At 37.5% G+C, this 15,769-nt stretch overlaps 3 protein-coding genes across 10 annotated transcripts in view; 2 read left to right on the top strand and 1 right to left on the bottom strand.

Annotated features, from left to right (window-relative positions):
- LOC113060789 (ral GTPase-activating protein subunit alpha-1) overlaps positions 1-2,849 on the top strand; it is a 65,910-nt gene extending 63,061 nt beyond the window's left edge. For 5 of the 8 annotated variants that reach the window (XM_026229971.1, XM_026229975.1, XM_026229973.1 and 2 more), the window contains one exon: positions 963-2,849. In XM_026229971.1, the coding sequence (XP_026085756.1) occupies positions 963-1,108 (146 nt within the window). In that variant the 3' untranslated portion in view covers positions 1,109-2,849. Of the gene's footprint in view, positions 1-305; positions 421-962 lie in introns of all 8 variants that reach the window. The other 3 variants (XM_026229976.1, XM_026229972.1, XM_026229977.1) reach the window with 2 other exon arrangements.
- Positions 2,850-3,923: 1,074 nt separating this feature from the next.
- LOC113060788 (insulinoma-associated protein 2-like) lies at positions 3,924-6,046 on the bottom strand. Its single transcript, XM_026229968.1, has one exon. The coding sequence runs from the start codon at positions 5,675-5,677 to the stop codon at positions 4,133-4,135; it is 1,545 nt and encodes a 514-aa protein (XP_026085753.1). The 5' UTR covers positions 5,678-6,046; the 3' UTR covers positions 3,924-4,132.
- Positions 6,047-13,039: 6,993 nt separating this feature from the next.
- LOC113060787 (NF-kappa-B inhibitor alpha) lies at positions 13,040-15,491 on the top strand. The gene is made up of 6 exons (XM_026229967.1): positions 13,040-13,313; positions 13,989-14,094; positions 14,196-14,403; positions 14,492-14,580; positions 14,684-14,953; positions 15,049-15,491. Exons 1-6 carry the CDS (start codon positions 13,084-13,086, stop codon positions 15,082-15,084), a joined length of 939 nt encoding a protein of 312 aa, XP_026085752.1. The 5' UTR covers positions 13,040-13,083; the 3' UTR covers positions 15,085-15,491.
- Positions 15,492-15,769: the final 278 nt, after the last annotated feature.

Here is a 15,769-nt window from a genome sequence, read left to right as displayed (position 1 = left end):
ATCACAATCTTTTTGTGTTGTGTATGTGTAAGTTGAGTGGATGAATGAGTGCGTGTATGAATAATAAACCTTCATGAGCATGTGGAGAGATGTGGTCTTGTATTTCATGTGCAGCTGCTACAATTTTCCCTCTCAGCTTGCTCACACCTTTATCTTGTATCTCTTCTTCTCTTTTTCTTCCTCCTGCCTTTTTTTGTATTCTTTCTCTTACATACCACATCTATGCCCATCACTTTGCGTCTTTCCCGCCCCTCTCTCTTGACGTCCTTTCTATCTGCCACTTCTGTCCATTCTCACACCCCAAGAGAGAAATGCTGTGATTTTTCTGCTCCTTCCCAAACCTCAACTAGAAAACATTGGGCTCATCAAGCTAAAGGGAAAAGGCTTGAAACGGAAGGTCTTTCACGCTAGCTGTGAATGGTATGCTGGAACTGAAAATGGCAAAGTACCTTCTTTTTTGTACCCCATTCCTCTTTTACAATGTAGTTTGTGTTGCGATATCGTAACTGCGCCACTGTTGGTCTCATCGAGGTACGAGGTGTCAAGTCTCAGCGTTGATTAGTCCCAGCATCCCCTGTGATCCGCTCTGTGAACTTCACCCATGATGCACTGGTGCATTAACCTCTCACGCCCCTCAGGAAGGGGTTTTCACACTTATTTTGCTCTCTATTGGTTACTTGTTGCCTTTATGTACAATTTATCTGAGAGGTTTTTCCCATTCCAGTCTGAGTGAAATTCACAATAAGTCTGATTTGAGTTCACAAAGAAGTCAAATGTTTTAGTATAGACATTTATTTCCCCTGTCAATGTATTTCATATTTGAATTCACAAACCCAAGCTAAATGTAACCCCCTTAATTAAGATGCCACATTTCAGTGTGGTGTTAAGTGTGTGTGTATGATCTAGCATCGTGAGGTTCTGATCTCTCTTTTCTTCTTCCTCTACCCATCCCTCCCTGACAGGCTCATGCCTCGAGAGTCAGCTGGCAGAAAGTCCAGCAATGCAGGTAGACGGGAGCGACTTAGCCTCGCCAATATCACCTCGTGCTAGCAAGAGCCGGATGTCCATGAAGCTTCGCCGTTCCTCGGGCTCTGCCAACAAGACTTGACCTGAGTGAGCAAACACACACTTCACTCCATTCGCGCTCACGCCAGAACTCCGCCCACTGCACTGTCAGAGACAAACCACACCCTCTCGCCTGCGGTAGCCACACCCCCAATGCTGTCTGACTCCCCCCATTCAGAGCCAGAGTGATCAACAACGACTGAAATGTTTCTTTCTTTTTTTTTTTGTCAATCGCTGATGGATATTGTGTTGCGTTTTACCTTAAATAACTTCCTTTACTGTTGTCGTAGCTGGTGCCACTGTAGCTGCCTACTACTCAAGAGTGCCAGTGATCATAAAAAAAAATAATAATCATACGATAATGTTTCTTTTTGATTGCCATCATATCAACCACCACTTTTTAGATTTGTGCAGAAGACGCGGTAATTGATGGCGAAAGAAGTGTCCGAAAACATGTTGTGGAGCAGATTTGCGTTTTCGCTTCTAATGTGGAACATGTTTTATATAACATTGACACTCACATTTGTTTGTTTATTTGCTGGTTTTCTTTATGGATGACGGTTTATTGCAATTTGTAAATTCAGTTTTCGCTTCGTTAGAATGTTACTGATTTTTTTATGTTGATGTTATACTGAACCGCCCCTTTGTCATTTGTAACGGTTATTTGTGTGTGTGTGTGTGTGTGTGTGTGTGTGTGTGTGTGTATATATCTATAAATATAAAATATATACATATTTAATGTATGTGTATAGTGTATGAACAGTATCTGATCTGTGTACATATTTACCAATATTTAAATCAACCAAAAAAACAAAGTGAAACGGCCACTTAGAACAAGTCAAAGAACAAGTCTTCAGCTTGAATGTCTGTCTGTATGGCTAGATTTTTGCTGGACTCTGTCTTGTTATTTTCGTTTCATTGCACAGCAGCCTTAGAGACGAGCCCATGCAGGTTTATCAGCTCATTTACAGAATAAATCATTTGACTGCAATGCTCTTTTTGATTCACCTCGTCTTAGATGGGATTTTTAAGGAAAGTGTGAATGAGTTGCCACATTAACAGGTCTTGCAGGGAGACGGCAATGTTGCCAAATTTAACTGAACTACCCACTTCAGGACTTTTTAAGCTAGTTCAACAGTGCACATGGCATGTTTTCAGACAACTGGACAGCCTTTAATGTAATCATGTCCTGTTTTTGTTTTTTTTTCTTTCTAAACATGTAGATGTGGAAGTGTACAAAAAAAAAGTCTTCGACACTAGCTTTGGTCTGCACTTTTCCGTTTAATTTTGACCGTTTAAGGGATATAAGGGTATCTGACCCTGTAGATGACGGATGCAAGTTATTACTGTTGCCATGTTTAAGATAAAATCAAGTTTGTATATTTTCTTGAAAGCTATGCGAGACTTCATGGGGTCAGATTTTATTATTTTCTTTTTAATTTGAATTTATCAGAAAGAAAAAAAAATACTTGTGGAGTTGAAATCATGCAGCACCCTTTCTGGATTGAAATTATAAAGTGTATATTAAAGGCCTGCACACAAGCAACTGAGACCTGTACGTAATTTCAAGAGGAAATAAACATCCTCATGGGTAGATTTTGTGTATGTTACTACTGATCAAATGCTGCATGATTCCAGGACTAACTGCATGTGTTGATAAAACAGCTGCACACGCACAGATCCACAATATTGTCACATGCTAGTAACTCTGTACATTTGTATCGGATGTTGAAGGAGAGTGGATGTGCAACTACAATTAAGAATAAAAATATTCTTACAACATAGAAAATCCTGTGCAGTTATTGGGTGCATCAAATGTTTAACCATTTATATTTTAAATGCACTGATTTTTCTTTTTTATTTATTTATTTGTTTCTAGTTTTAAGCAGCTTCTCCTGTAAATGTTTGCAAATGACAAATAAGCTACATTTGAAAGGGTATTCAAAGACCGTTCAGTTTATTGACCTTTTAATTTCCCCCATTACAGCTGAAAATGGCTACATATGAAAATAGAAAGAAATATGACACTTGTAGTTTATTATTACATGTGGGCCTCTAATAGTCTTGATGTATGCTATGGCATTTCCTGGCGGTTGTTATGATATAAATAAATTTTTGCAGCTACAGTTGTCAATTAAAATATAATGGAATGTACAGTACCTTCATTCATGATCTAGAAATCAAAGCACCTTCTAAAACGATTCAGACTAATAAACTTTCCATGGGAGCTATTTTTACAATGATACATAAAATATATGAACTGCCTTTTCCCGTATTATAAAGACATATATTAATCAAAATCCTGCTGAGAGCCTAGAGTCTCAAGCCTGATAGATTTGTTGTTTTCCCCGCTTTAAACAGTTTCACAAATTAAATTAAACCAGTAACATTAAAAACCTTTAATGGGTAACACTTTATAACTTTTAATAATATTAGCAGTAATGAGTTTCAAATAGATGTGAATCAAACCTGAAAGTGCTTATAATAATCAAATCTGAATTTATATGAGCGAAGTATTATATACAGGGTTCACATGGTCATGGAAATATCTGGAAAAGCCTGGAAAATGTAATGGAAAACATAATTTTAATAAATTTTTCAATAATGAAAGCCAAAGAGATTTCAGTAGTTAACATTTATATTTCTTGATATTCTCCGTTCTAAAACATTAAATTGATGGGTTTTTTTTTTTTTTTTTTTTTTTTTGTAACTATAAATGTCTATAGTTTTGTTTATATTTTTGGTATTCTAAGCTCTTTATATATTTAATTGACTATATATATATATATATATATATATATATATATATATATATATATATATATATATATATATAAACTAGAAAATGCATTCTCAAAAGTTTGGGAACCCTGTATATAATGTATGTTAATAACCTGCTAGTGGAAGTTATAAAGTGATATCCAAGATTATCAAAGGATACATAAACTATCCTGTTTTCAGCAAAGAAAACCTGTAAATTCGATATCCCCACATAAAGTCACTGGACGTATTATTAGTGATAATATCAACAACAAGCCGTTAGGCGTAGTCTGAAGTGTTTATGAGATCAGCATCCCGGCCTGACGGCCATCTGTAAGAGCGTCACCTGTCTGTGCTCTGTGGGATGAGTCTTGTTGATGTGTCTGGTCAAACCCGGAGAACTGAAGAACGTGGAGGGACAGTGTTTGCATGAGAATATCTGCTGTTCTCCAGGACTCAGATCAGGTCTGAGGAGTAAGTCATCTCTGACCGCGTGCCAGAGTCGGTGTTTTTCCCTGATCTCCGCGGAGGGGAAGTGCGCTCCGCACAGGTGACACGGGAAAGTGATCTGTCCGCTTTCAATGTGACCGTATGAGGCTGTTTTGATCGTCTCGTGCGCGGCCAGGTGTTTCCTCAGGTAGGCTTGCCTGCGGAACTTCTTGCTGCAGTAGTGACACTCAAACACTTCTTCTGGAATGGACGAGGGCAGGTAGGGGGTGCTGGACCTGTCGGGCTCCTCGGGGTAGTGATCGAACAACCTCGAGCTGTCCGCGGAGCCGATATGAATCTCAAAGCATTTCTCCGAGGACGGGTACCTCTGGTCCAGAGGAGGGTCTTGGGATCCCCTGTGCATCATGTTGCTGTCCGGTGCTGATCTGTGCTGTTGGGAGCTGTCCGGACTCAGTTGGTGCTGATTGTTTACTCTCAACTTGCTGGCGTTCTCTTTCCCCTCCACTGAGGTCTTCTCGTGGTTACGCGCCTCCAGCGGAGACTTCTTCGCGTCTCCGGTGCTCAGGTTGCGAGGTTTGTGCCATCTGCGATGGGACGCGAGGTTGGCAGGACAGCTAAAAACTTTGTCGCACTCCGGACAGCGGTACTCAACCCGGACGATCCTGGAGCACTTGTGCTGGGCTAGAGAAAACGGATCAGTGTATTCTTCCTTACAAAGCTGGCAGATGAACTCACCGAGAGGTTTTTTTCTACCACTTTGTGGTTCTAGTTTTGACTCAGGACTTTCTTTTTTTATTTTAAGCCCGAGGACTGGTGAGGTGGTGACTTCGTCTTCAAAATTGAGCTTTCTGATGACTTTAGGCTTTTTTGGTGGTTTGCTCTTGCGCTCTGAGTCCATGAACGCGCGTTTTACGCATTGATGAAAGGGAGGGTAGGGGGGCACCGATGAGGGCACTGGTGTGCCAAACTTCATGTCAGAGTGGTTCATTAGCAGACGCTCGATTGAAGACACTGGGGTGACCAAGGGAAATGATTCTGCCATGGCTGGTGAGCTCAGACACCTGTCCAAAAGCTCCGTGCTGATGGGTTTGATTGGGCTGTAGGAGTCTGTGCTGTTGCGCGGAGATGACGCGCTCTGCTCTGGATGACTGAAGTAGCTCTGTGCGTAATCGCTCTCTCCAACAAGCCCTCCAGAGTCCTCCTGAAGATGTTTCTGCTCATGTTTAGAGCTAATGACACTTGTCCATGATTCTGTAATAGGTTCCAGCACGTCCGGCACACTTGCATTTGGAGTTTGGGAAGACAGGTCCTCTTTGCGCGGCTCTTTTTCTTCTTGAGCACGCACTTTGTAGGATGCAGATGAGGCACGTTTACTCCGTTTCACTAAAAATCCTCGTGGCATCTTCTTGTCAGATTCACCCAAAGTCCAGGTGAAACCACTAAGGAGAGGATGTGGGCTGGATACTGTCGACTTGATGCGTCCCGTGCGCGTTTTATCCTTTCGGTCGCCTTCAAGTTCTGTGCGTGCTCACTGTTAGTACCGCAGTTGTGCCCAATCAGTGCTGACATTCAAACAAGGAGGGGCGGGACGAGCATTAATGAGCTGATCCAGTTACAGATTCATTTCTAATGGGCAGCAGACTGTTATCTCAAAGGTCTCAAGGGATCGATGGGCTCTTTAACCTTCCCATGTTTTCCAGTTTCCGGTTCAGTAATGTGAGATCAGTCCACCGAAATATATAGAGTAATAAAAACATAAACATTAAACTTATATTTAAAGGGAATAATTTATTATTTATATACTTAAATTACGAATTAAATCAATTTGAAATATTCTTCCCCGTCACCCATATATATATATATATATATATATATATATATATATATATATATATATATATATATATATATAATTAAATGTGTAATTTGTATTTATTTATTACTGTTTATTTGTAGATATTATATATAAAATAATTAATTATATTGATTAAAATGTTATTGAAAACAAATAATTGTTATTAAGATTTTTATTCAATTTTATTTTGATTCAATGTATAATGTTCCAAACTGTGTAGCTCGGCAAATAATATTACCTTTAACTTTGTCGGTTTTATTTTATTTTATAAATACAATTATAATAATATTGATAATGTGCAGGAACGCTCTATCAAAATTACTGCGTTTACTAAAACAACAGTACAGGCTACAATACTAATAGGCTATATTTAATTAGTGGCCGAGGACGAGTGCAGTGAGCGATGGGAATATGCGCCGCTGGTTTTCTCACGTGAGGTCAGTCAGCTGCTGATAACCTGAAGCTGTGATCGCTGATAACAGACGCATCTCTTTATTCTGTGGAGCAGGGAGCGGACGGATGCTGAAGCCACAAGACTTTAACCTGCCCACTGTGTCGAGCAGCGATTCTCCTCCCAGGACACTCACCATGGACGGCAAATGAGCGTGATAGATAGATAGATAGATAGATAGATAGATAGATAGATAGATAGATAGATAGATAGATAGATAGATTTGTGTGGAATGATGAAGCATTTCTTGGCGTTTTCTTGCAGGTTGGCTCTGGATTTCGCTCTGCAGGAGATGATCAGCTCCAGTATCAGACTCTGGCAGCTTTACACAGACAGACTGTCGAATAATTCATGTTTAATCAGCTTTAATTAGGACTCGTTTTGTATTTATCACTAACACCGTTTTGGTCCATTAGCTCAAAATTATCACATGGATATTAAATAAACTGAAACACTATAAACGAAAATAAATACAAATATTTCAGTATGTTTAAATCATCATAATTATTATTAGCCTTTTATTATTATTTTTATTATCGGTGTAACATTTTTGCTACTTTTACCCATTATAAGCAGTTTTATAACAATAATGCAACGTTGTGCATTTAACAAAATAAAATAAAATGTATTTAATGATCCACTCTATTAATGCATTTCTTTAAAATAAATAATAATTGTACACACCTGGTTTCACGTGAAAGTATTAATAACTTTATCACAAACCAAGACGTCTCGTAGGCTACAATTTGGACTGTCACTTATTTAGGATACGTGCCTTTAAAAACCTGAAACTTTTGCATTAATATTTAGATTCTTAAGTTAGATTTTTATTAAAATATATAATTAGCATTACTGTTAATGTGTATATATATATATATATATATATATATATATATATATATATATATATATATATATATATATATATATATATATCGTTCGGTTCAAAGATGTTGACTATATATTGGCTGTGTTTCACTCATGTTTAACTTGCGTGCAAACTGTGAACATGATCTGCTCTTTATTACAGTCTGTTGCCATCTTGTGGAATATTCGAATAATTGCACTTTTGAAATGTTCTATTGTTATTTGATAGCAAGACCTTTATTTCGCTTTCACTTTCTTCCTTTGCAATTTTTATATAAACCATAAAGCCATTTTCTAGATGTTTAACACACTGTGCAATAGAAGTATTTGATAGATAGACAGACAGACAGACAGACAATCAGTCAACCAGTAAATGTAAATAACTCTGAAGACACTAAAAATATGCGTGGTCACTGTGTTGTCCGTATAAGTGTAGCAAAGGTATACATGCATCCATTAGAGGGCGGTAGGGAGCAGAAACGTCTGCGCTTGTTTGTGTAAAATATTCACAGATTCCATCTGGGACTGTTACATTGGCAGACGTGTGTGCCAAAAATACTTTATGCTACTATATATATATATATATATATATATATATATATATATATATATATATATATATATATATATATAGTAGATATTTATTTTATTTTATTTTTTGCGTCATTAGTTTATTAATTTATTAATTTAAAAATCCATGAGATTGAGTTCTCACATCTCTGTTGTGCCTACAACACATTGTTTATATAAAAATATAAAAAATAATATAAAATTGCAAAAAATGCTTGTCATTTAATTGTTTTTAGAACTGAATTGTCTCTTTAGACAAAACGGGAAATACCTCACTGTATGCATATGCATTGTCTGGGCAACTTTGCATATGAAGTTGAGAGAAACCTCCAAGTTAAAGGGACAGTTCACCCAAAAATGTAAATTCTGTCATTAATTACTCAACCTTGTGTCGTTCCAAACCCACAAGACCTCCATTCATCTCCAGAGACAAATTGAGATATTTTTGATCAGCTGCGCCATTCAGATACGCTGTTTACCCTTTGATTTAAACAGAAACAATGTATCCCAAACGTATCATAAAAATATTCTCATAGCTTTTTAAAATTACGGTTGAACCCCTGATGGCCCCTATATTATTTTATCAATCTCCTTGCTACATTACTGGACCTTGTTCGTTGTAGTCCCTTTGCAGTCTATGAGAGCTCTCGGGATGCATCAAAAATATCTTAATTTGTGTCTCAAAGGTGAACGGAGGACTTACGGGTTTGGAACAACATGAAGATGAGTAATTAATGACATAATTTTCATTTTTGGGTGAACTATCCCTTTAAGTATGCAGGGAATGCACTGGCGCTTTAAAATCAATACAATCCCCTGCTTAAAGGTTAAACTACTCATAACCATTACATAACCTGTAGACTACACCCTTTCAGGTGAGATTGGTGTGGAATCACATTCCATTCATATTACTTAACCAATGTGATTTATGGACCGAGCTTCAGGATTCCCCTCTGTGTAAAATGTCCACTGCTTGAAACTGGGAAAATTGTGATGACTTGTTTAAAAATGTCACTGCAGAATCCCCATCCACACCTCTAGGAACAACACGTCTGTTGATGGAAAGATGGGGGAAGCCTGAAGGTAAAAGATTAGTGATTTACCCTATTTTCATATTGAAAAGTGGCCTTTATCTCTAATGACTATTAGAAATGACACTAGTGGAGTCTGGATGAGAATGGAAATTCCAGTGGTGTTTGGAGAGGGTGGGTCACACATCCTTCACTTCACGTCTAAACCTTCAGCGGCATTCACAGTGAGTCAGCAGGTGGTGTGTCAGAACATGCCATTTCATTTTATATAAAATTGCATTATGCTCACACATGAGTGAAAATGTAGCATTTAGCTTGACAAACTGGTAAGTCACCATCTTATATCACAGGACATCATGTGCCTTATTTAATCAGTTTCAAGAAATAGTATCTCAAATTGTTCACATGAATTTATTTACATTACCTTTCAAAAGTCTCTTTGGGTCACAAAGGCTGCATTTATTTGATTAAAAATATAGTAAAAACAATAATATAGTGAAATAATATTATTAAATATATATATATATATATATATATATATATATATATATATATATATATATATATATATATATATAATATATATATATATATATATATATATATATATATATATAAACTATATGAATATATTTCCAATTGTAATTTATTCCTGTGATGCAAAGGCTGAATTTTCCATATTCTTCAGTGTCACATGATCCTTCAGAAATCATTTTAGTAGGCTGATTTGGTGAAATAAATAAAGTTAAAAACATCTGAGCTGTTTCATTTTTTGAGGAAACTGTGATACATTTTTTGAAGAATAGGAAGTTTAATAGAAGAGCATTTATTTTAAGCACTTGCCACTGACCTTTATAGGTGCTTGGTAACACATATTGCTAATCAGCCAATCACATGGCAACATTTAGGCATCTAGATGTGGTGAAGACGACTTGCTGAAGTTCAAACCAAGCATCAGAATGGGGAAAAGGGGGGATTTAAGTGACTTTGACGTGGAATAGATGTTAGTGCCATATGGCCTGGTCGGAGTATTTCAAAACCTGCTGGGATTTTCATACACAACCATCTCTAGGGTTTACAGAGAATGGTCCGAAAAAAAGAAAATATCCAGTGAGTGGCAGTCGTGTGGATGAAAATGCCTTGTTGATGTTGGAGGAGAATGGGTAGACTGGTTAGAGATGATAGAAAGGCAACAGTAAAAAAACACGTTACAACCAAGGTATGCAGAATACCATCTCTGAACACACAACACGCTGAACCCTGAAACAGATGGAAGGGTCAGAATTTGGTGTAAAGAACATGTCTCAACAGTTTAGGCTGCTGCTGGTGGTGTAATGGTGTGGGGGATGTTTTCTTGGCACACTTTGGACCCCTTAGTACCAATTGAGCATTGTTTAAAAGCCACAGCCTACCTGAGTATTGTTTCTGACCATGTCCATCCCTTTATGACTTCAGTGTACCCATCTTCTGATGGCACTTCCAGCAGGATAATGCACCATGTCACAAAGCTCAAATCATCTCAGACTGGTTTCTTGAACATGACAATGAGTTCACTTTACTCAGATGGCCTCCACAGTCACCAGATCTCAACCCAATAGAGCAGCTTTGGGTTGTTGTGGAACGGGAGATTCACATCATGGATGTGCAGCAGACAAATCTGCAGCAACTGCGTGATGCTATCATGTCAATGAGGACCAAAATCTCTGAAGAATGTTTCCAACACCTTGTTGAATCTGTGCCACGAAGAATGAAGGCAATTCTGAAGGCAAAAGGTGGTCCAACCCCAAGAGGTTTGTATCAATTGTAACAATTAATGACAAATGCATATGCGTATGAAACTAAAAAAGAAATCATTCATTTACCATCATAGTATTCCAAGAAAGTCAATATGGCTTCCACAGAAAAAGGAAAAGAGAGATTCAGCATAATGTTCATGCAGCTCTTTTCAACTGAATTGAAAGTGAATGGGGAGTGACGCCATCAAGCTCCAAAAATGATAAGCAAATGCACTATAAAATCAGAATAAGCCATGTGATTGCTATTACAAGGAAATAATTGGAATGTAATTCTCTATTCATCCATAATGAAAAGATTACATTAAAATGTGGTCACATGTTATACAAAAACCCAATGATTTGTTGTGGCTGAACTATTCCTCATAGTTCATTCCTTATAGCATCACATCCATGTTATCGTATTATTTTCACATGGCAACAATACATATTAAGCATGTGAGATGGTAAGTGATGAGTCGGTGATCATGTTTAAATGTGACGGATGGTCTTGTTCCTGAAGTTTAGCTTGTGAATCATTAGAGGAAGATTGTGTGTTTATGTGTATGTCAGAACTGCCTCAGCAAAAGAGCCAGGGGCTTTAGTAATAGTCAGTCCACTGTTCTCCCACCGAACATTTCTGTGCAAGAACTCCGCGCAGAGAGCTGGACAGGACATCTTATCCACACTGACAAAGGAAAATTTTCAGTTTCCAGAATTTGATCAGGTTAAATGAGTTGGGACCTGATAACACTGCGAAGCAATTGCATTGTTGTGATTTGTAGGTCACTTTACTACAATATGCACTCATCATCTTATCTATACTTGAATGAATTAGATTGTATCAGAGACAAGTTACTCAACCTGTTTATAGGTCACACTGATATAAGTTTACAGTAGTAAAAACGTTCCACTGGGAGTACGCTTTCTGTTGTACTTTTAGACAATGTGCATTTTGCAAATGTAGATGCGTTTTAGTGGAACACCCTCTGCCCTTGGGGTTTACCGTGCATGGTTACTGTTACTATGGTAGTTGTGTTTGAGGACAGACTGTATTGGATAGTACACTTGCGTCTTGAACGAAAAACGACGCATTCTCTGCTTCCTTTGTGTGAATTTGAATGCTTTTGTGGGCAAATGCTCACGGCAGAAATACAGACAGAGGAGTTTCCATTCTTCACATTATGAGGAAGCAGTACTAAGTTGGCAACGTACACTCTACTTCCTGGACTTTAAATGAATGTACATTAACTTACTATATTAATTCTCTCTCTTGCAAAGTCAGAATTATATAAGCCATCTAAAATCTATGTTTGATACCTTTCAGCAAACATTATGTAAAAAATGAATAATTATAAAACTAGTAAAATTATAATTTAAGAATTAATAATAATAATGATATACTTTAATAATATAGTTTATAATCGGAATTATAAATTAATTTATAATAAAAATCAATTAAAAATTAAAAATTATGATAAATATATTATAAATTTTATTTCATGTTTTAATTTGATTAGATGTTGTGATATCAGAATTACAGAGACCATCAAAATCTACATGCATGATTCAATATCTTTCAGCAAAATATAAAAATAAATTAAAATAAAATAAACCATTATTCAATAATTCATTATAATTTGTAAAAAATAATTTTATATTAGTAATAATTACTATTATTGTGTACTTTAATAATATAATTTTATAATTAGAATTATTAAAATATAATGATAAAATATTAGAAATATAAAGATGTTTTAAGATTGTTTGTATTATACATTAAATTTACCATCATCGTTTGTGCATTACTTTGCTCAAATGATGCAATATCAGAATTATGGAAACTATCTGAAAAATATATGCATGATTCAGAATCTTTCAGTAAAAATTTTGAAATGTTTTGAACATGGAATTTTTTGCAAAGCCCCAAAGTACACTTTGTGATGTTCTGCACTAAATGTTTTCTTTTCTGACACAAAATGTTTAGGATTTTTTTCTTTTCAGCCGGCCCCAGCTGGATTCTGTAATATCTTTGCAAATGGAAAAGTCGGGCTTTCAGTATTACTGATCTGATAGTGTTTAATGAAGCAGAGAAAATTTCCCCAAACTCCTGGCTTTGTTAATTCCCTGTTCACATAATTCAGACGTCAATTCACTCTTGGAAATCCCCCAGTCTCAGTGAAGCTCCGCCCTTTTCTTCTTCTCTTTTAACGCTCAAGAGACTCTCAGTCCAGAAGAGCTACACAGACATCCGACACAAACATGGAGCTTTACAGAGGCAGCAGCACCAACCAAATGGATTATAACGACGATGGCCGAGGACCCAAATCTGGGAAAATGCTTGCAAGCACCGACGACCGTTTAGACAGCGGTTTGGATTCGCTTAAAGAGGAAGAATGCACGGACGTGGTGGTGTCTGATTTCGGGCGGATGAGTATGGCCGAGCGACAGGACGAGCCCTGGAGGAAAGTGCTCACCGAAGACGGAGACACGTAAGTGCGCGGAGATGTATAAAACAATATTTATGTAGCTCATGCAAAGCATTTATGTGCATTTGATATTTTAAAATAATATGCATAATATATAATGGATGAAAAAGAAACAACCTTTTGGTTGCAGAGAACTATTTTTTTATTTAGCCCGCTTTGTTGTTTTTAGCAAGTTTTAGTTTAATGCAAAAAGTCCTTCAAGTTTATGATTGTATTTCAGCACAGTTAAGTAATTTAAATGTTATAATCAAACTAAACAACTTTTAGTTTGTAAAGAGCTTTAATATAATTAATAACTTTATTAATTAATTTATATGTTTGTTTTTCAAAGTACTTATTTCACTGCACTGCTCTGAAAAAAAAAAAATGATAAGCAAATGATCGTTTCGTGAGCGCTGTTAAAGTCTTGCTCGTTCCATTCACAACCGTATAGTCATAATGGACTTTATGTAAACAGAAACGCTGCATCAAGCACGGACTGTTCTCTGGCGCCGCGTCAGTGTGGGCGGGGCCTCGCGAGCTCGGAAAGTCCCGGGCTGCGCGCCAGACAGTCAGACGCGCGAGAGCCGCGCATGTCCCTACTAGGAAAAATACAGTTCTCTGCAAACCATAAAAGTTGGTTTATAAATGAAAAATGTTTTACGGTTGCATAATAATGTTTATCCTTTTTTTTTAAAGGTATCTACATCTTGCCATTATTCACGAGGCCAAAGAGGCTGCATTAAAAATGATTCAGTTGTCCTATGGTGACCCCTTCCTCAACATACAAAACAACCAGAGACAGGTACAACAAGATTAGTTTTAAAAACATGTGCATATAATATCAAATATTAGCTCTTTTTATGACTATTTAGCTCATTCTAAACCAATCTCTTCTCATTTCAGACTGCATTGCATTTGGCAGTAGTCACAGAGCAGCCTCTTATAGTGGAGCAGTTACTGAAAGCCGGCTGTGATGCATCTCTGGTCGACGACCGTGGAAATACAGCCCTCCATATCTCCTGCAGGACAGGTTCTCTGGCCTGCTTCAGCCTCCTAACGCAGGGCTGTCCGCAGCAACTCCCAGCCATCCTCCAGACACCAAACTATAACGGTAAGATGTTGTTTTCAATCTGCGATGAACTTCCCTGACCTTTGTTTGGACTTTTTTGATCTGATTTGAATCTCATTTTACTCTCCAGGTCAGAAATGCATACATGTGGTCGCCGTCCAAGGCTACCTGTCGCTGTTAGAAAGCCTCATCCAGTTTGGCGCAGACATTAACGCACAGGTAAGAATGAGATTTCTCTCGAAACAAATCTGTTTGTGTCTTAATAAACCAGAAAATTACTTTGTGAAACCAAATGGCTTAAAATACTTGTATTTGTCTTTAGGAGCAGTGTAATGGCCGGACCGCTCTCCACTTAGCAGTCGACCTCCAGAACTTTGAGCTGGTTAAACTTCTAATCAGCAAAGGCGCTGATGTTCACAGCTTCACGTACGGCGGTCACACGCCTTATCACCTGACCTATGGCCGAGCCAACACAGACATCCAAAATGTCCTGTATGAGCTCACGGTGCCACACCTAAGGGAACTTCCAGAGAGTGAGTCAGAAGATAGCGACGAGGATTATGAAGACCAATGTACATTTGATGATGAAGATGTAAGCATTCCTTTTTTTTTTTTGGTGTTCACTTGATTTCTTTCAAATAATAAGCGTTTATGTAGTCCCTAATTTCTTTTTTGCTCGTTTCACAGATCTATGATGATATTAAAATGGTGGGGCAAGTATAGAAGGACTCCTGGTGGATGGAGGTGTGAATGGAGAACGAGATTGATATTCTCACTCAAGGTGCCTAGAAAGAGTCCGCAGTAGAGCTCGCAGGGTCTCAGGTGGCTCACGGCTCATTGGCGGCGCAAATACAAGACTGATGTAAAAGGAGGCCCTGGAAATGAAGGGTGTATTAGAACAACACTGGAGAGAGGCTGACCAAAGCATACCGTTGGCTCTCGATCACGGACTGTACTGTCAGCCTGAATTAACGGCTGTGTTTATGTTGTACTGTGATGTAAAATATTGTGCATACAAACAGATTTATTTTTATATTAACATGTACATGTGTGTATATAAAAGATTGCATTGTCTTTTTGTTGTTTTGTGGAAAGATATAACACATTTTAAATTAAAACCTTCAACTTGACTTTGTGTCCTTCCTTGGAAATGCACGAGAACCGTTCTACAAGAGAAATGAGGATGTTAAATATCCTTTTATGTCACTGAGGAGAAGTGTTTGTAACTGAAGAACTTGTACTCTGTTTTCCGTCAGCTGAGTTCACTGGAATTTCCTGAGCAGGAAGGGCCTCTTAAACAAAATAGGCAATGCTGAAAGTTCCCAACTTCCTGAATTCCCAAAATAAGGAAGATCGTGGAATTACACAATGCGGCTTTATGCCGAATCTATCAGGGTGATAAATTAGT

The sequence above is a fragment of the Carassius auratus genome, chromosome 42 (genome assembly GCF_003368295.1).
Source record: "Carassius auratus strain Wakin chromosome 42, ASM336829v1, whole genome shotgun sequence".
Classification (NCBI taxonomy): domain Eukaryota; kingdom Metazoa; phylum Chordata; class Actinopteri; order Cypriniformes; family Cyprinidae; genus Carassius; species Carassius auratus.
The sequence above is the reverse complement of the archived record's forward strand: the minus strand, read 5'-3'. Positions and strand labels throughout refer to the sequence as shown.